We start from the raw sequence: 20,150 nt of genomic DNA on the forward strand, positions 1-20,150 counted from the left end.
CCAGGGGCCCAAGGAGTTGGGCCATCCACCACTGTTTTCCCAGGCTCATTAGCAGGGAGCTGGATCAGAAGTGGAGCAGCTAAGACTCAAACTGGCACCTGTATGTGATGGTGAGCTGCAGGCCAGGGCTTTTACCCAGCCCTAGTTGTTGAGTTTTAAGAGTTCTTTCATATTTTAGACACAAGTTCTGAATGAGATTCATAGTTTGCAAATATTTTCCCCCATTCTGTATATTTTCTTGTCACTTAATGATTTTTTTGATGCATAGAAGTTTTAATTTTTTTAAAAAAAGATTTGTTTATTTGAAAGAATTAGAGGAAGATAGAGATCTTCTATCCACTGATTCACTCCCCAGATGGCTGCAACGGCCAGAGCTGGACCAGGCCTAAGCCAGGAGTCAGAAGCTTTTTCTGGGTCTCCCCCAATGGATAGCAAGGCCCAAGCACTCAGGCCATCTTCCACTGCTTTTTCCAGGCCATTAGCAGGGAGCTGGACTGGAAGTGGAACAGCCAGATCTCAAACTGGCACTCCTATGAGATGCCGGCATTGCAGACGGCAGCCTTACTGCTGTGCCACAGCACTGGGCCCAGAAGCTTTAAATTTTGATGTTCACTTTATCTGCCTGCTCTTTTTTAAAAAAGATTTATTTATTTAATATTTAATAGAGTTATAGAGAGGGAGAAGGGGAGGAAAGTGTGGCAGGGGAGGGGGATTTAGAAGGGGAGAGAGAGATCGAACTTCCATCTGCTGGTTCAATCCCAAATGGCCACAATGGCTATGATTGTACCAGGCTGGAGCCAGAAGCCTGAAACTCCATCCAGGTCTCCCAAATAGATGGCAGGGGCCCAGGTATTTGGGCCAACTTCTGCTGCTTTCCCAGGAGCATTAGCAGGAAGCAGGATTTGAAGTGGAGCATCTGGGGCTTGAACTGACACTCTTACTATCTGCTGGCATTGCTGGCAGTGGTTTAACCCACGATGCCACTATGCCAGCCCCTATCTGCTTTTTCTTTAGTCACTTGTGCTTTTCTAAGAAACAATTATCCAATCCAAGTGCATGAAAATCTTGTGTTGCATTTTTGTATCTGATATGAAGTAGGGTTCCTTGTCTCAGTTGTTTGTTGAAAAGACCATCTCTCTCAATGGAATTGCTTTTCCATCTTTGTTAAAGATTAATTTAGTCAATTGTTATCTTTCCTGAAAATTGGTTGACCATAAATTCGTTTGTAGAATCACAGTTCTTTTCCGTGGATTGTGTATTTATCCTAATGCTAGTGCCAGGTTGCTCTGGAGTATGTTGTGAAACTGGGAAATCTGAGTCCTTGAGCTTTGCTCTTTTTTTTTTTCCACACCATTATTATTTTAATTACTCAGGGTTCCTTGTGTTTTCATGTGAGTTTTGGGATCAGATTATCAACTTTTGCAAAGAAGCCAACTGGAATTTGGACAGTGATTGCATTGAATCTGCAGACCATTGTGGGGAGTATTGCCCTCTTAGTAGCATGAAGTCCAACCCATGTACATGAAATGTCCTTCCATTTTTAAAGTCTTCATTTAATTTTCTTTCAATGATGTTTTATAGTTTTCGCTGTGTAAGTCTTATATTTGCTATACTTTTTATTCTTTCTTGATATTAAGTGAAATTTTCTTAGTTTTATTTTAGGATTGTACCTTGTTAATGTATAAAAGTGTGATTCAATTTTGTATATTAGTGGGCCGGCACTGTGGCTCACTTGGTTAATCCTCCACCTGCGGAAGATGGCCCAAGTGCCTGGGCCCCTGCACCCACATGGGAGACCAGGAGGAAGCTCCTGGCTCCTGGCTTCGGATCGGTGTAGCTCCGGCCATAGCGGCCATTTTGGGGGTGAACCAATGGAAGGAAGACCTTTCTCTCTGTCTCTCTCTCTCTCTCTCACTATCTAATTATATCTGTCAAATAAATAAAAGAAAAAAAAATTGTATGTTAGTATTGCATCCTACAACTTAGCTGAACTCAGTAGTTCTAGTAGTTATTTTTAGTGGATTCCTTAGAATTTTCTAAATGCAAGATAATGTCATCAGAAAATAGGAATGGTTTTATTTCACCCTTTATAATACAAATGCTTTTAATTTCTTATTTTGTCTAACTGCCTCACCACTCCAGTGTTTAATGGAATTTAATGTTGAATGGAAGCTGTGAAAACAGACGCTCTTGTCCTTGTCTCTGATTCTAGAGGACAACATTCAGTGTTTCTTGATGAAGTGCTTGTTAGCTGTAGGTGTTTTTGTAGATGTCTTTTGTTGAGTTGGGGAAGTTCTCTTTTATTTATTTGAGAGTTTTTTTTAAAAAAGAAAAATTATTATATTATACAGTTTTTTCCACATCCATTAAGATGATCCTTTTTTGCACTTTATTCTGTAATATGGTATCTAAAAATTGTTTGATTTCTGTATGTTAAAAATAATCTTGCGTTCCTGGGACAAATCCCTTTTGATCATGGTCTAAAATCGTTTTAGTATGTATCGATTCTGTTTGTTAGTTTATTATTGAAGATTTTTATGTCAATATCCATAGGAATATCAGTCTGTAGTTTCTGTTGGTTTTATGTCTTTTTACATTATTTTAAATTTTGTAGAATATACTTAATGTAAAATTCACCATTCTGCCCAGTCTTAAGTGTACAGTTCTGTGACATTAAGTACTTTCACATTGTCCTGCTGCTATCACCACCATCCATCCCCAAAATATGTTCATCTTCCCAAGTTGAAGCTGCGTACCCATTAGACGAGATCAGGCGCATTCAGAGTGGTATGGCCGTAGACCCGTATACCCACTAAACACTAACTCCCCATTGCTTCTTCCTCACAGGCCTTCCCAACGTTATTTTGTCTATGGGCTTGACTACTCTGTGTACCTCACTAAGTGGAGTCATAAAATACTTGCCCTTTTGTGATTGGCCTGTTTAGGTTCATCCGTGTTTGTAGAAATATCAGAATTCTCTTTTTTTTAAGGCTGAATAAATAATTCATTGTATGTGTATAACACATTTTCTTTTTATCCGTTCATCCACCAGTGGACATTTGGGTGGTTGTTTCTACCTTTTGACTGTTGTGGATAATGCTGTGGTATTTGTTGTTTTTTTTTTTTTTTTTTCCACTATCATACTATTAATTCACTTTGGCAGCACAGTTTTACATGTTCAAAGCAATATGCAGAGGTCACAAACTCTCCACATCCTTGCCAACAGTTATTTTCTGTATTTTGTTAATAACCACCCTAATATCTGTAGATGCCCAGTCTCTCCCTTTTAAAAAAATGATTTATTTTTAAATTTATTTGAAAGAATGTTACAGAGAGAGGGGAAGGGAGGTTTTCCAACCACTGGTCACTCCCCAGATGGCCACAATGGCTGGAACTGAGCCAATCAGAAGCCAGGAGCTTCCTCTGGGTTTCCCATGTGGGTGAGGAGGCCCAAGTTCTTCGGCCATCTTCTGCTGCTTTCCCCAAGGTGCATTAGCAGGAAGCTGAATCAGAAGTGGAGCAGCTAGGGCTCAAACAGGCACCCAGCACTGCAGGCTGAGGCTTTAACCTGCTGTGCCACAGCGCTGACCCCTCTGTCTGGTTTTCAATATCAGTGTAATATTGGCCACATAAAATAAGTTGGGAGGGGCAGGTGCTGTGGTGTAGTGGGTAAAGCCACTGTCTGTGGTGCCAGCATCCCATATGAGTGCCAATTCGAGACCTGGCTGCTCCACTTCTGTGGCCTGGGAAAGCAGTAGAAGATGGCCCAAGTCCTTGGGCCCCTGCACCCACATGGGAGACCCGGAGGAGTCTCCTGACTTCGGATTGGCCCAGCTCCAGCGGTTGTGGCCATTTGAGGAGTAAACCAGCAGATGGAAGATCTCTCTCTCTGCCTCTGCCTCTCTGTAACTCCACCTTTCAAAAATAAATAAATAAATATTCAAAAGAAATAAGTTGGGAAAGGTTCCCTCCTCTCTCTCTGTCTCTCTCTCTCTCTCATCTCATGTTAAGAATGTGAAGGATTGATGAGCATTCTTAAATGTTTGGTAAAATTCACCAGTGATGGTGTCTGGTCCTGGGCTTTTCTCTGTGAAAAGTTTTTAATTACAGATCATCCTCTTCACTTGGTGCAGGTCTTCAGATTTTGTTTTCTTTTGTTAGTTTTGATGACATCTTTTTCTAGGCGTTCGTGCATTTTATCTAGGTTATCTAATGTGCTACTGTACAGTTGATAGTATTCCTCATAATCCATTCTTTATTTTGGCAAGGTCAGTAGTCATGTAGTCTTACATTCATGATTATTAAATTATGTTTGAGTCATCTTTTTTATTGGTCATTCAAGCTAAAGATTTGTCCATTTTGTTGATATTTTCTTTTTTTAAAGATTTATTTATTTATAAATCATTTTTTTCTTTTAAAGACTTATTTATTTATTTGAAAGGATGCATTACAGAGAGAGAGGAGGAGAAATAGAGAGAGATCTTCCATCCACTGGTTCACTCCCCAGTGGCTGCAATGGCCAGGGCTGGGCCAGGCTAAAGCCAGGAGCCACGAGCTTCATCCTAGTATCCCATGTGAGTGCAAGGGCCCAAGCATGTGAGCCATCCTCCACTGCTTTCCCAGGCACTTTAGGGAGCTGGATCAGAAGTGGAGAAACTTAAGGGGCCAGCACTGTGGCATAGTGGGCTAAGCCTCTGCCTGTGGTTGACAGTATCCCATATGGTGCCAGTTCCAAGCCCAACTCCTCCTCCTCCAATCCAGCTCTCTCTGATGGTCTGGGAAAGCAGTAGAAGATGGCCCAAATCCTTGGCCTCCTGCACCCATGTGAAAGACCCAGAAGAAGCTCCTGGCTCCTGGCTTTGGATCAGTGTAGCTCCGGCCATTGCAGCCAATTGGGGAGTGAACCAGTGGATAGAAGACCTCTCTCTCTCTCTCTCTCTCTCTCTACCTCTCCTCTTTCTGTGTAACTCTTTCAGATAAATAAATTCTTAAAAAAAAAAAAAAAAGAAATAAGCTTGGACTTGAACCAGTGTCCATATGAGATGCTGGTGCTGCAGATGGGGGCTTAGCCCCCTATGCCACAGTGCTGGCCCTGTTTGATCTTTTCAAAGAACCAACTTTTAGTTTTGTTTATTCTCTCTATTAAGAGAATTGTTCTAATTTCCTTTCTTCTACTTGCTTTGAGTGTAGTTTGCTCTTCTTTTTCTGTTTCCTAAGGTGGGAGTTTAGGTTGAGATCTTTCTTCTTTTTAAATATCCATATAGGCATTAACAGTTTAAAATTTCCCTCAACTCAGTGCTTTTGTTATATCTATAATTTAATTTTAATTTTAAGTCTTTTTTTAAAAGATTTTTATTTATTTGTTTTTATTTATTTATTTATTTATTTATTTATTTATTTATTTTGACAGGCAGAGTGGACAGTGAGAGAGAGAGACAGAGAGAAAGGTCTTCCTTTGCCGTTGGTTCACCCTCCAATGGCCGCCGCGGCTGGTGCTTTGCGGCTGGCGCACCGCGCTGATCCAATGGCAGGAGCCAGGTACTTATCCTGGTCTCCCATGGGATGCAGGGCCCAAGCACTTGGGCCATCCTCCACTGCACTCCCGGGCCACAGCAGAGAGCTGGCCTGGAAGAGGGGCAACCGGGACAGAATCCGGTGCCCCGACCAGGACTAGAACCTGGTATGCCGGCGCCACAAGGCGGAGGATTAACCTAGTGAGCCACGGCACTGGCCATTTATTTATTTGAAAGTCAGAGTTACACAGAGAGAGGAGAGGCAGAGACAGAGAGAGAGAGGTCCTCCATCCGGTGGTTCATTCCCCAATTGGCCACAACAGCTGGAGCTGCGCCAGTCCAAAGCCAGGAGCCAGGAGCCTCCTCCAAGTCTCCCACATGGGTGCAGGGGCCCAAGGACTTGGGCCATCTTCTACTGCTTTCCCAGGACACACAGCAGAGAGCTGGAATGGAAGTGGAGCATCTGGGACCCAAACTGCTGTCCATATGGGTTGCTGGTGCTTCAGGCCAGGGCGTTAACCCACTGTGCCACAGCGCTGACCCCCTTAAGTCATTTCTAATCTCCCTCGTGATTTATTCTTTGACCCATTGGTGACTTATGAATGTGTTGTTTTTCCCATAAATTTGAAATTTCCTTCCACTGTTTTATTCCATCGTAGTGAGAACCTACTTTGTATGATTTTGCTCCTTTCAAATTAGTTGAGGCTTTTTTAACACCTGGTATGTGCTGTATCCTGGAGAGCATTCCTTTGTTATTAAGAACCTGTATTCTGTACTGGTGGAGTGTCTATAAATGTATTTTAAGTGTACTGGCTTACCTAGTAGTATCAAGTCTTTTACTTCCTTATTGCTCTATTGCCACCATCTGTTTATTATTAAAAGTGAGATAATTGAATTCAACTATTACTGTGTTTATTTCTATCTTCAGTTCTGTCAGTGCTCCCTCTATGTTGGATCTGTGTTGTTTGCATTTATGTTTATAATTTTGTGTCTTCCTAATGGATTAGCCCTTTATCACCTTCCTTGAATATAGTATCACTTGAATATAGCCTTCCTTGAATTAAGTAACAACTTTTAACTCACAGTTGTTGTTTTTTTCCTGATATTAGTATAACCACTTCAACTCTCTATTGGTTGCTGTTTTTATGGTATATCATTTTCAGTCTTTTTATCTTCCTATTGTATTGACCTTTTTATCATTATGAAATGTCTTTCAGTCTCAGTAATGTATTTCTTGTCCTTTTTTTTTTTTTTTTTTTTTTTTTTTTTTTTTTTTTTGACAGGCAGAGTGGATAGTGAGAGAGACAGAGAGAAAGGTCTTCCTTTTGCCATTGGTTCACCCTCCAATGGCCACCACGGCTGGCACGCTGCGGCTGGCGCACCACGCTGTTCCGAAGGCAGGAGCCAGGTGCTTCTCCTGGTCTCCCATGTGGGTGCAGGGCCCAAGCACTTGGGCCATCCTCCACTGCACTCCCTGGCCACAGCAGAGAGCTGGACTGGAAGAGGGGCAACAGGGAAAGAATCCGGTGCCCCGACCGGGACTAGAACCCAGTGCGCCGGCCCTGCTAGGTGGAGGATTAGCCTATTGAGCCTCGGAGCCGGCCCTTTCTTGTCTTAATGTTTGTTTTGTCTGATGCTAATCAAGCTGCTCCAGTACCTGTTTACGTTGCTTTTTTTCCTACCACTTTATGTCTTTGACTCTAAAGTGTGTCTGTTGTAGACAGCATATAGTTGAATTGCATTTTCTCAACCCATTTTGCCGGCCCCTTCCTTCTGCTTAGCATGTTTAGTCTATTTACATTTAATGTAATTACTGGTAAGACAGGATTTACATGTACCATTGTGCTGTTTTTTTCCTTTATATGTCTTATGCCTTTTGATCCTCTGATCTTTCATTATTGCTATATCTTATATTAAATATGTGAGATCTTCAAAAACGTTCAGGAAAATGCATGCTTTGAAAATTATATGCATGAGTTTTAAGAATTTTTGCACCAAAATAAACTTGTTTCAATTCTGTTTTTCCACAAACTTTTAAATGTACCCTCATACATATTTTCTAGTGTAGCATTTAATTCCCTTGTTCTTTAACTGTGTGTCTTTTTAAGTTTTCTTAGAGGTTGACTAAAGGATAAAGGTAATAACATCTTAATTTACAGAGAAATTTCAAATGGCATCTTTTCATGAACCACTTGTAGATGTTTTTTTAAAAATATTTATTTTATTTATTTGAAAGAGTTAAAGGGAGGTAGAGACAGAGAGAAAGAGAGGTCTTCTATACACTGGTTCACTCCCCAAATGGCCGCAACAGCTGGACCTGGGCCAATCCAAAGCTAGGAGCTTCTTCTGGGTCTTCCACGTGGGTGCAGGGGCCCAAGCTCTTGGGCCATCCTCTACTGCTTTCCCAGGCCATAGCAGAGAGCTGGATCAGAAGAGGAGCAGCCAGGACATGAGCCAGCACCAAAGGAGGAGGCATAGCCCACTATGCCACATCGCTGGCCCCTTTTTACTTTCTTAATGATTATTTTGATGCATAAACATTTTAAATTTCGATACTTTATCTGCTCACTTTTTTAACATTTATTTGACAGTCATAGAAAAAGAGGGAGGCAGTCATATACATATATGTCTGTATATCTCTATCTATCTATCTATATACAGAGAGAGAGAGAGAGAGAGAGAATGAGAATCTTCTCTCTGCTGGTTCAATCTCCAGATCACTGCAGTGGATCTTGTTGGACCAGACTGAAGCCAGGAGCCTGAAACTCCCACCCAGATCTCCCACAGTAGGTGACAGGGGCCTAAGCACTTGAGCCATCTTCTGCTTTCCCAGGAGCACTAGCAGGGCCCTGGATTAGAAGTAGGGACTTGACCAATATTCTGCCATGGATGTGGGTGTTAGAAGTAGCAGCTTAACCCCCTGAGCTACAACAGTGGTCCCCTCTTCCCCTTCAGCCCTATCTCCAAATATAATCACGTTGGGAGTTAGCGTTGGGAATTAGGACTTAACACGTGAATTTGAGGGGAGGTTCAAAACTCAGTGTATAACAAATCATCTGATGATAATGAAGATCATTTTTTGCCCTTTCCCTAAGGAAACTCTTAGTTTTTATAGCTGCTAGATGCATTTGCTGATTTCATATGTAATTTGATCTATTAACACCATTAAAATGATAGTTAATGATAGTTATTCTGTAGGATGTACAACCACTTCAGAGTCAGCCAAATGAAGTTTTTGTTTTTATAAAAGCTTAATTCTGTTTTGAACCTAGGTTAATGTATTTAAGTGTAGCAGATGTGCAGTTTTAAGACTATTCTAAATTTTTTGCTCTTCAAGTCCCCTCAGATTCCTTTAAGTAAAATTGGCTTATTTACGTATTTATTATTTATAGCACTTAGGAATTAAATGTGTTTCTGAAAAGAGTTGTACTTTAAAAACTGAATTTTCCCCATACATTGTGATTCCAAGCCTATTTAATTTCACTGCCCCCAACATCAACCCCCCAGTTTACATTATCTTCTACACCTTACTGTTTCCTGATTTTTGTCTTATTTTATTCTGGTTTAGCCTGAAAAAATAATACATTAAATTCCTTTGATATGGGCTTGAAATTAGCTTTCTTCTGTTGCTTTTATCATTGATGCTTTTTATGACTGTATTGTGGTCTTGTTGAGTCAAAGATGACTTTTTCCAGTGCAATGGTTTTATTTTGTGGTGATGGAGTTATAAAGTGACTTATAAACAGAAATGTCGTCAGGGTGTCCCCTAGCGAGGCTTGGTCCAGGTTCTTGTCTCCACACTAGAAGGAATTCAAGAAAGAGAACTAGGTCAAGGTGAACAAGAAGCAAGATGTATGTAAAGCAGACATACCCACTCAGGGTTAATAGTGGGCCACCTCAAAGAGAGAAAGCCACAGTTAGCAGGGTTGGGCTGTCCTTTTATACACTTTGGAGGTATGGGGTAGCATCTGGAAGAGCATACGGTACAGAAACATTGTTCTGGCCTTTTGGGAAAATGGTCTGATACAGGGAACATTGTACCTGTCAAGAAACTGAATCTCAGAGAAACTACTTGGAAGGCAGAAAGCTGGAGAGGGAAAGGGAGAGCCTGGACCCTTCAAGGCTTCTAGAATATTTTGAGATGATTTGGGGGTGATCTTCGAAACAAAAGAAGGCCATTGAGGTATTTTAGGTTAATTTTATAAAGATCAGTGTGGAGAGCAAATATGTGTGGGTTTAGAGGAGACCAGTTAGGAAGCTGGTGAGATAGCTTGGGCTGGGAGGTAGCTGTGGAGATGGACAGACAGAGACTGGAAAGAAGTTTCGGAGGTCTGATCACCAGTCTTGGGAGTGGCAATAGGAGAACAAAGCATTAAGGATGATTCCCTGGCTTCTGGCTGTGCTGCCTAATGGATGTGGAGCCACTGAGATGGAGAACATGAGAAGTGGATGGGGACGAAGGGGAGGAGCATCACAGGTGTGCTGTGGGGCACAGCTCAGCGGGGAGGTGCAGCCAAACATAGATGGAAGGGGATGGAGCGTGGAGTCTGGATAAGCTCACTCAGGGAGACAGCCCAGCACTGAGGTCTAGGATGGCTGGGAGGGGAGGGTCTCCCAGAAGAGGAGTCAGGCTACAAAGAGCCACACCCATGGGACAGAGAATCTGATGTCTCAAGAGGAGGGAAATCCAGAGGGTCAGATGCTCCTGACAGGCAAACTAGGGACTAAAGCATGGCCGCTGGTGATGATGACAAGCTCAGTGGTGACCTGAGTATCGGTCCCTCTGGAGGCGGCAGGGCCTCTGGAATGCAGGTTGCGGTGGTATCAGGAGGAGTCAGAGACAAGGAGATGAGGACAGGACACAGAGGTAGCTCTTTGAAGAAATGTGTCCCTCAGTGAACAGAAAGGGTGAGGATGGATGGTTGGAGATGAACGGTGGATGTTCAGCAGTGAGAAATTGAGAATTCATTAAGGAAGGTAGATCAGAGGTCATTCACAGGGAGGAAGGAGGGAGGCCAGGATGATAAAAGTTGAGCCTATTTGAGATAGTCTTGAATGAAAAATGTGATTTTGAGAAAGATGTAATCTGCACTATTAATAGCTACCGTGGATCTGTTAAATTCTACCGTAAATGTGTTAAATTCCAGATTTTTACAGTAGTCACTAATTTACTTACTTGCTTTTTACCTTATTCCCTTTTTGTCAGAAGAATGATGAAAATGGAAACTGCTCAGGGGAAGGAATTGAATTCCCTACAACAAATTTGTATGAACTGGAAAGCCGTGTTCTGACTGATCACTGGTCCATCCCCTACAAGCGGGAAGAATCGCTAGGCAAATGCCTGTTGGCTTCCACCTACCTGGCAAGACTCGGTAAGCTGACCTCGGGACACCGGAGGAGGGCTTTTTCATGGGAGGCCCGGGTTTGCCCTTAGCTCTTGTCATTGCCTGTCTGTGTGAACTTGGGCAGTCATTTGTTCTCCTAGTCTTTGTTTCTCCCCTGTGGAATAAAAACTTTGAACTAAATCTTCTAGCTCTAGTAGGGTGGAAGATTATTTAAAACAAAATTGAATAGATTTATGAAAATTGAAATGAATTTTCACAGAAGCTTGGAGTACTTTAAAGATCAATTTATGGGGCCAGTGCTGTGGCGCAGTGGGTTAAGCCGTTGCCCACAATGCCGGCATCCCATATGGCCGCTGGTTCAAGTCCTGGCTGCTCTACTTCCAATCCAGCTCCCTGCTAGTGTGCCTGGGAAGGCAGTAGAAGATGGCCCAAGTGCCTGGGCCCTTGCACATTCATGGGAGACCATAAAGAAGCTCCTGGCTGCTGGCTTCATATTGGTCCAGCTCTGGCCATTGTGGCCATTTGGGGAGTGAACCAGTAGATGGAAGATCTCTCTGTCTGTCCCTCCCTCTCTCCCTCTCTCTCCCTGTAACTCTGCTTTTCAATAAATAAAATAAATCTTAAAAAAATCAATTTAGCAGTATTTTTTAGGAGAAGAAAGTAATGTTTCTCATACATTCTTTGCTGACCAAGTACCCAACTCCGGTGTATGTGCTTTGCAAATACTAAGCTAATGCTGATAAAATACCACTAGTCGGGAAGAATCAGTGTCAATATAAGGAGGCTTCTCTGCTAGAATTCTATGTATGAATGAGAAAATAATTTATTTCTCATTGAATTCAGTTATAACATGGATAGGGCCACAGTTTGGGGGAATTTTTTTATTATGATGATTGGGTGTAGTTTACTCCCATGATTAAATAGGCAGTATTTTGACTAGGGTTGTACTTAATCCTCTTGGGCTTTTATTGTGCATTGATGACCAGCTTCTCAGCAGCAGTGTGATTGAGCACCTCTTGGGGTCTGAGTGCATTGCAAGGTGGTGGGACTGTAAAACGAAAATGTGTCCTACAGTGTTCTCCACCATAAACAGAGTGTGTTACTGAGTTTAAGAAACGCGTTTCTTACAAAGTGTAAACTTACAGTAGATTCATTGGTGCACTTAGCAAGTACTCAGTACTTACTGTGTGGTTTGTGCCCGGCACAGTTCTGTATATTTTATTGTACAGATGTATCAGTTTGTCTTAGGAAAGAGGAGAGGCATTTATTGACAGTGTTTGTGTTTTGGGGGCTGTTAAGGCACACAGTGCTGGCTGGTCAATAGCTGCTGCTGTTTTATTCGCTATTTAATCTGACGTGGAAACCACACTCACCCATTTCAGTGCTGATAAGTGGCTGAACGCTGTGTGTCTTAACCTGTTCCTTCGTTAGAATGTGTATGTTCTGCCTTCAATAATTCCTCAAGTATCAAGGTTTCTGTAATAAGTAGTCCCATATACATAAATTTGGAATGATAAATGTCTTTTTTGCAAACTTCTGAAAAATCTAAATAAGGCATATCCTTTCATTTATTTTGCTAAGGTCTTTGTGAATCTGATGAAAATTGCAAACGATTTATGGACAGGTGTATGCCTGAAGCATTTAAAAAGGTAAGAAAAATGTACAGATCTGATTTTTTTTTTAGTGGGGGTGAAGATAGACAAGCTTTATGTTTTAGTTTTTTTTTAATATAAAGTAGGTTTATGAATCTTGTTCAAGCAAGGAGTCTTTTAATATGAAAAAAGGTAGCTCTGAATTTGGTGTTTATTAGTGACTTACCTCTTTTACATGTAATTGCACTTGTCATTGGTTGAACATATGTTTTACTATTGTTAAACAGTTTAAGACTTAATTACTCTAGGAAAGTGCACATCTTCGTGAACTAAGGATTGTGGCACTTGAAAGACAGTATTCATCAGAACTGACCCACTTCCTGTTTAGTGTTTTGCTGACACAGACGCATGTGCTTTAAACAACTGCAAGTTGGACTGGATTAGATGTTCTTCCTGACAGGGGGACATGCACAGGGCAGCATCTGAGCCAGAGCCAGACTGAAATGTCTGCTCCTGTTCTGGTCACATCTCTCTTAGAAAGCAGTTTTTTTTTTTTTTTTTTTTTTTTTTTTTTAAAAACAGCAGGAGCAGGCGACCCCAGGAACCGTGTTTGTAAAACAGGCCTGGCACAGCATGCTTGCCTTTTCAGAACATGAATCGTAAGCACAGGGACTGAGTCAGTTGTAGACACTGCTGTTTTCCTCAGCATTTAACCAAGTGTCTGGCTCATAGGCTCATAGAAAGAGCTCGGTAAATGAATGAGCTCGTTGAATGGAAGAGTGAGCCTTCTGTAGTCTTATACTTCTGGATTTTGACATCCATTTTTGTCCCATATGCAAGTAAGCTCCTAGCACTACAGATGGGTAAGGTTTGTATTTATCTTCAAACCCAGTGAAACAAACTGTCTGTTTGCAAATGATGATTCCCATCTGCATTTGGTAGCTAGAAACTCTTTTTGACTCAAGGCTTTAAAAAAAAATAAAAATTAATTTCAGAAACAAAAGTAGCTTTGTCTTTGAAAACATGGAGAAATCTTTTTAGGTTGTTACTTGGGTAGAGATTATATGAATATAGAATCGAGATTTATCTTCATTTTAGATGTATTTATCTTACAATTTGTAGTTTAAAATAATTTTGGATTTTTATAAACTCTTCTAAGAATTATAGTAGCTTTTTAGAAGTAATGGAGTTTTTATAATGTTACCATATTTATGGATAAATTTATAGAGAAGGAAATGCAAGTTTGAAGTCATGGAAGAGAGCTAACTTGTCTAAGGAAAGGGTCTTTAGGTAGAAGATCTCAAGATACGGAAAGCTCCAAATCAAGTCAGGTTACCAGCAGATTGCATTTCGGGGGCTTAATACTCCACCTTTGTACAGAGGTGCCTCAGAGAACTGTTCCTTGTTAATAAGCCCTGGGCTCGTGGTACAGTACATGGCCAAATGACTGGTGGTTTTTTCTGTGAAACTGCAAGCACAGAGGTACCCTGCATTCTGTTAATTCTGACATTGTGAACCTAGAGCTATCTGGGTTCTCTTCCCCATCAGTTAGGCATCTCTCTCTTAAGAAGCCACAAGAATTAGGGAATTAGGTGAGCCTCAGGTTTGAGTGCCACAAGACTCGGTAGGACTTGTTACAATTGATAGTAATTGTTTCCTGCTAGGGTGGCCATCCCTCTCCCCTCTTCTTTAGGCTTTTCTTCCAAGCTGCCTCAAACACTGCTAGAAGTAAGGGTCTACATACGTGGCTGCATGTAAGTGCACAGAGGAGCAGCCTGAGTTCTTTGCTAGTATATTCAGGCAGGGAAAACCATCTAGGTTTGGCCGTAGTGCAGGGTTTACATCTAAACCCTGTGTGCATATCTTCCTCACCCCTTCCAGATGGTAGACAGAACTGCCTTTTTTCAGTAAAAAATGAACAAATGAACAAATGACATGATGCCTGAGGGAGTGGTGTTTGATCCATGAACATTTGCACTTATTATATGAAACTTCTTAAATGTTAGTCTTGGCTCCTTTTTGCTTTATTATTTAACTTTTAAGAATAGGAGGAATAGTCGGGCAAAAAAAAATCTTAAAAAAACAGTAACTCATTGGTTTATATAAAAATAGCCTTAGGATTTTTACTCATTTGAGCAAGTAATACAGCTAATTGGTCTGTAGAGAATCTGAAACGGAGGCTGTTCCCTGCAGCTGGCGGGTTCTTTGAGACTGCTCACTTTAAGGGATTCTCAGTGTGGCCAGTATGACCTTGTTAGCACGCAGTGGCTTCCCTCTGAATGCAGTCTTACAAAAAGGTAAAACCAGCACACCGATTACAGTGAAGCCTTTGGATGTCTCAGTTCGTGTTCTGGCAGTTATTCCTGCATCAAAAGACTGAGCACTGGGGGAATCCAGTTTGTCTCCTTTCTAACTAAGAAGCTTCCTATTTTAAATAAGATACACCATGTTTTTTTTTTTTTTTAATATTTGATGTTTATGTTTAAGAAACAGCAGCTAAGAAAACAGTATTAGCAATGTCTTCTCACTTAGAACTATTTTAGATTCACTTAAACATTTAAAAAATTAAATATTACTTTTGCCCATATGAAAAGGAAAATATAAGCAAACTAAATGGACAAGGTAGCCTAGAACTTTTCCACATCCAAGTCGTGCTATTGTCTGGTCAACAGATGAAGTTGTGGTGCTATTTCTGAGATGTTAAAAATTGTAAAAGAAAATGTATGTTGGAGTCCATGAAATGTGGGGGTGTCCTCCAAAAAGTTCATAGGAAATGTGTATTATGAAAGAGCTGTGCATGGGTTTTAATGTTTTGAACCAAAATGGGCATTTTTTTCACAAACTTTTTAAAATACTCATATATTATACCCATTGATAGTCCACCATCAGGGTATATTAATGCCTTACCATTTAAGAAATGCTTTCGTGTTTGTTGCATCTTTTGATCCTCGTAAGATCTGTGTGTAGTGGACAGGAAGTGTGCCTCTGTAGAGATGAGAGAACTGAGCCTCAGGGAACTCAGTGGATCCAGTGCCACACAGCTAGGCAGCAGTAGTACAGGAATTGATCTCGAGTTTACTCTCTCTACCATGTGGCCCCCTCTAGTAGTGATGGAAAAACAGAGGAGCAAATACAAGTTTACTTTGAAACAAATGGCTTATATGCAGTGGAGCTAAAATGTCAAAGCAAACCTCTATGCAGACTTCAAAATAAATGAACACGTGGAAGGACTACAGCTGTGGGTCTTTTAAAGCAAGTTGTCTGCATCAAAACAAGTTTTTTGGTTATAATCTTCTGATTATTTGAGATTGACCTGGTAATTTGTAGATCTTGTTTTTTTAATTTAGATTCTAGATTACTTTTTATGTTTTTGTAGCTCCTGACCTCAAGTGCTGTTCACAAGTGGGGGACTGAAATTCATGAAGGAATCTACAACATGCTGATGCTATTAATAGAACTGGTTGCAGAGAGAATAAAGCAAGATCCAATTCCCATTGGTCTCTTGGGTGTACTTACAATGGTATAGTATATCAAAATGAGCTACTTTGTGTTTTGATTTTGTTTAAAATACTTAACTATTCTGTGACTCGTAATTGAGAGAGCATCATTTTATCATAAAAGGTAGTAACTTACCTGTTCGTTAGAATCCCTGTTTTTTATCTGAAAAAGAGAGCAGTGGTCTTGTGTTTTCAGTTGAAAGAAGAACTTGTGTCACTTAATGGGCTTTCCACCTGCCAATTAATAGCTTTCCCTTGTCCCTTCTTGATTATTCACATCTAAAATACTTCCCCAGAGTACTCACATGGTCTGGTTTCTGACCTTTTTTCCCTCCTAACTTACGTCTTCACTGCGTCTGTCGCCCAGCTCTGCCTGAGGCAGCCCTAGCACATATGGGACGTTGGCAAAGCCTTGCCTTGAGCCAGAGCTGTCGTGCTGTTGGCTCCTCCTCTCCCTTCACAGTGAGCATTGAACAGGACAGGAGAGCCTCACATCTGTCCTTTGCTCTCTGAATTAGCTACCGCCTGTGCTTTGTAGATACTCCTGAAAGAGTCCCTTAATGAAAAGTCCAAGGCTATATTTTTATCTTCTTTTCTAATGCTAAAACGCGTTGCTATAGAAATAATGTTTCTCTGTTCTCTTTGAATCTAGGCTTTCAATCCTGATAATGAATACCATTTTAAAAACAGAATGAAAGTGTCTCAGAGGAATTGGGCAGAAGTGTTTGGAGAGGGAAATATGTTTGCTGTTTCACCTGTATCTACTTTCCAAAAGGTAAACAATTTTGTTTCATCTTTTTATAGAGCACTGTGTTGAAAAAGATTTTTTGTGCTCTAAAATGATAGCTTATGTGAGAAAACAAGATAGATAATCTGTGAAAAATGACAAATATTTCATAAGCCTCATAAAATTGTTTATCATTTTCCACATATTATGTACTTTTCCCATAGTTGTTAGCTAATATCATGTAGAATTTTATAGATTTTTTTTAAAGATTTATTTTGTTCATTTGAAAGGCAGAGTTACAGAGAGAGAAAGAGAGAGGGGGATAGAGAGAGCACTTCCATCCACAAGTTCAGTCGCCAAATGGCCACAACAGCCAGGGCTAAGCCAGGCCAAATCCAGAAGCCAGGAGCCTCCTCTAGGTCTTCCATGTGGGTGCAGGAACCCAAGGATTTGGGGGCCAACCTCTGCTGCTTTTCAGGTGGACAAGCAGGGAACTGGATTGAAAGTGAAGCAGTCAGGACTCAAACCAGTGCCAGCATTTCAGGCAGCAGCTCAGCCCGCTGTGCCCCCGACACCAGCCCCTGATTTTTACAGATTTGAAATGATGTTGTGTGATATGACTTCAGTGTGTTATACATTGGATTAGCAGAACCCTAATTTAATTGATGTCCCAGTTTCTTACAGATATTTGACAGATAAGAGCATTTGAAATAACTACTTGTACATAGGAAAAAAATCTAGTAGTCAATCTCAGATATGTAATTTTTTTAAGTTCCATAAGCATTAATACTTTTGCTCTTTCAAATCAGAACCAATATATATATATTTTTTATATTCAGAGGTCTACAGTTTGCCAATTAACAATGCACACATAAAGAGTCTGTAATCTGAACAGTCCTTTAGTTCAAACATTGTCTTTTTTTTTTTTTTTTTTGACAGGCAGAATAGATAGTGAGAGAGAGAGACAGAGAGAAAGGTCTTCCTTTGCCGTTGGTTCACCCTCCAATGGCCGCCACGGCTGGCGCGCTGCAGCCGGCGCACTGCACTAATCTGAAGCCAGGAACCAGGTGCTTCTCCTGGTCTCCCATGGGGTGCAGGGCCCAAGCACCTGGGCCATCCTCCACTGCCTTCCCGGGCCACAGCAGAGAGCTGGCCTGGAAGAGGGGCAACCGGGACAGAATCCGGCACCCCGACTGGGACTAGAACCCAGTGTGCTGGTGCCGCTAGGTGGAGGATTAGCCTATTGAGCCGCGGCGCCAGCCCAAACATTGGTTTTTGAGAAACAGTTGAAACAAGTCAGATTTTATTGATAGAAAACATTTGCATTACTTTAATAGCAGATTTTGTTTGACAATTTTTTTTTTTTTTTTTTTTTTTTTTTTTTTTTTTTTTTGGACAGGCAGAGTGGACAGTGAGAGAGAGAGACAGAGAGAAAGGTCTTCCTTTGCCGTCGGTTCACCCTCCAATGGCCGCCGCGGCCGGCGCGCTGCAGCCGGCGCACCGCGCTGATCCGATGGCAGGAGCCAGGAGCCAGGTGCTTTTTCCTGGTCTCCCATGGGGTGCAGGGCCCAAGCACCTGGGCCATCCTCCACTGCACTCCCTGGCCACAGCAGAGAGCTGGCCTGGAAGAGGGGCAACCGGGACAGAATCCGGCGCCCTGACCAGGACTAGAACCCGGTGTGCTGGCGCCGCAAGGCGGAGGATTAGCCTAGTGAGCCGCGGTGCCGGCCTGACAATTATTTTTTGATTATATTTCATGGACCTGGCAATATTCTAGGTTTTAGATATCTAAATAGACTGTGTAGAGTTATCAGGCATAGTTTCTACCTTATTGTACAGTAACATAATAATAGGTACAGTTACAATAGTATGTGTTACACATAGAATTCAGGAGCAGAGGGGTGGAGCTGTTGCTACCCTGGTGGGTCAGGATACTCTAATAAGGCAGTAAGAGTTGAGCAGAGAGGATAGTAAGTGTGTGCTTTGGAATTTAATCCTTACAGCAGCTCTATCGCTAGGGACAGTTTTTACATCCATTTCCTAAATGAGGAACTGAGACAAGCAGAGGTCAAGCTCTTGGCCAAGACCACATACCTCTTGCTATAGAAAGAACCCAAGGGCCAGTGCTGTGGTGTAGTGGGCTAAGCCTCTGCCTGCAGCGCTGGAATTTCATATGGATGCTGGTTCAAGTCCTGGCTGCTGCTCTTCCAATCCAGCTTTCTACTATGGCCTGAGAAAACCGTGCACCTATGTGGGAGACCCAGAAGAAGTTCCTGGCTCCTGGCTTCGGATCCTCCCAGCTCTGGCCATTGCGGCCATCTGGAGAGTGAACCAGTGGGTGGAAGACTTCTCTCTATCTCTCCCTCTCTCTGTAACTCTACCTCTCAAATAAATAAAATTAAAAAATCTTTAAAAAAAAAAAAGAACAGTCCCGCTGTAGGGTTTGCATTCTTTCACCATATACAGTACTGCCTCCCAAAATGTTAAAAAATCACCCCTGCAGTTTGTTTTGAGAGTTGAATGGCAAATGTGTATGAAGACACTGAACACGGGCTTCACTGTAGTGAGCACAGAGCACGTGATCATTGGTCTCCCCAGTTGACACATGCAGCAACTGAGGCCCAGAAAGCATCCCTCTCTGTATCTCCTCTGGTTTCCACAGAGGCATTCTCTCCCCTTCCAAGGCCCCAGGGTCCTCTCTGCCTCTTGCATTGTCAGGCATTTTTCTCCTAAGGTTTTCTTTTCCCTCTTGGTGTCCCCGGTGTTTTGGGGCACTCACCGTTGGATCATCCCCATTGTTCACGGTGTACTCTGCCTTTAATACCTCTCCCTAGTAGCAGCCTGGTCCTCTGCCCCCCTCTCAGCCACAGCTCATGGGAAACTCCATGCCCTCTCCTCTAAGTTAGTTAGTGGCTGTCGCTCCCCCTCTTCGCGGAGGAACGACACAGGACCCTGCGCTGTTCTTTTGTCTGCTCGGCCCTCCCCGGGTTTGCTGCTGGTTCTTCCCGTGTTGGCTGCCGTCCCTTCCACCTCCGTGGAAGGGTGGTGCCCCCTGCCACTTTCCCCACTTCCGCGGGGGAGTGGCACACCGCCGGCCGGCTCTCTCGGGGGCTGCTCAGATGTTCCTCAGGTGTTCCCCTTAGATGTTCCTGGTGCATGTTGTCTCTCTCCTCCTTTATAGTCCTCTTCCACCAATCCCAACTCTGCTACCCACACGCCGAGTACGCTGCTCTCCTCCAATCAGGAGCAGGAGCAGCTCCTGCAGGTCATCACTCAAGTTGGTGAGAGGCAGCTGTGTAAAAGTTGTTTACTCCCTTCTCCCAGCGCCATATTGTGGGAGAGCAGATGCATAGAATAAGTCTTAATTCCAGTAACAGTCTAGTCCGAGTTGCTCCCCACAAGTGGCTACCTTAAATTTTGAACTCGTTGACTAAATAAAACTTAGATTTCCTTATCCTTCTGTGAGCCGTACACAC

At 42.1% G+C, this 20,150-nt stretch overlaps 1 protein-coding gene across 3 annotated transcripts in view; it reads left to right on the plus strand.

Moving 5' to 3' along the window:
* The window catches only part of USP24 (ubiquitin specific peptidase 24), a 152,297-nt gene that overhangs the window by 29,510 nt on the left and 102,637 nt on the right, over positions 1–20,150 (plus strand). For 2 of the 3 annotated variants that reach the window (XM_051856428.2, XM_051856430.2), the window contains exons 2-5: positions 10,720–10,885; positions 12,440–12,507; positions 15,827–15,970; positions 16,600–16,722. In XM_051856428.2, coding sequence (XP_051712388.2) covers positions 10,720–10,885; positions 12,440–12,507; positions 15,827–15,970; positions 16,600–16,722 — 501 coding nt within the window. The remainder of the gene's footprint in view (positions 1–10,719; positions 10,886–12,439; positions 12,508–15,826; positions 15,971–16,599; positions 16,723–20,150) is intronic. The other variant, XM_051856429.2, reaches the window with a different exon arrangement.

The sequence above is a fragment of the Oryctolagus cuniculus genome, chromosome 7 (assembly GCF_964237555.1).
Source record: "Oryctolagus cuniculus chromosome 7, mOryCun1.1, whole genome shotgun sequence".
NCBI lineage: Eukaryota > Metazoa > Chordata > Mammalia > Lagomorpha > Leporidae > Oryctolagus > Oryctolagus cuniculus.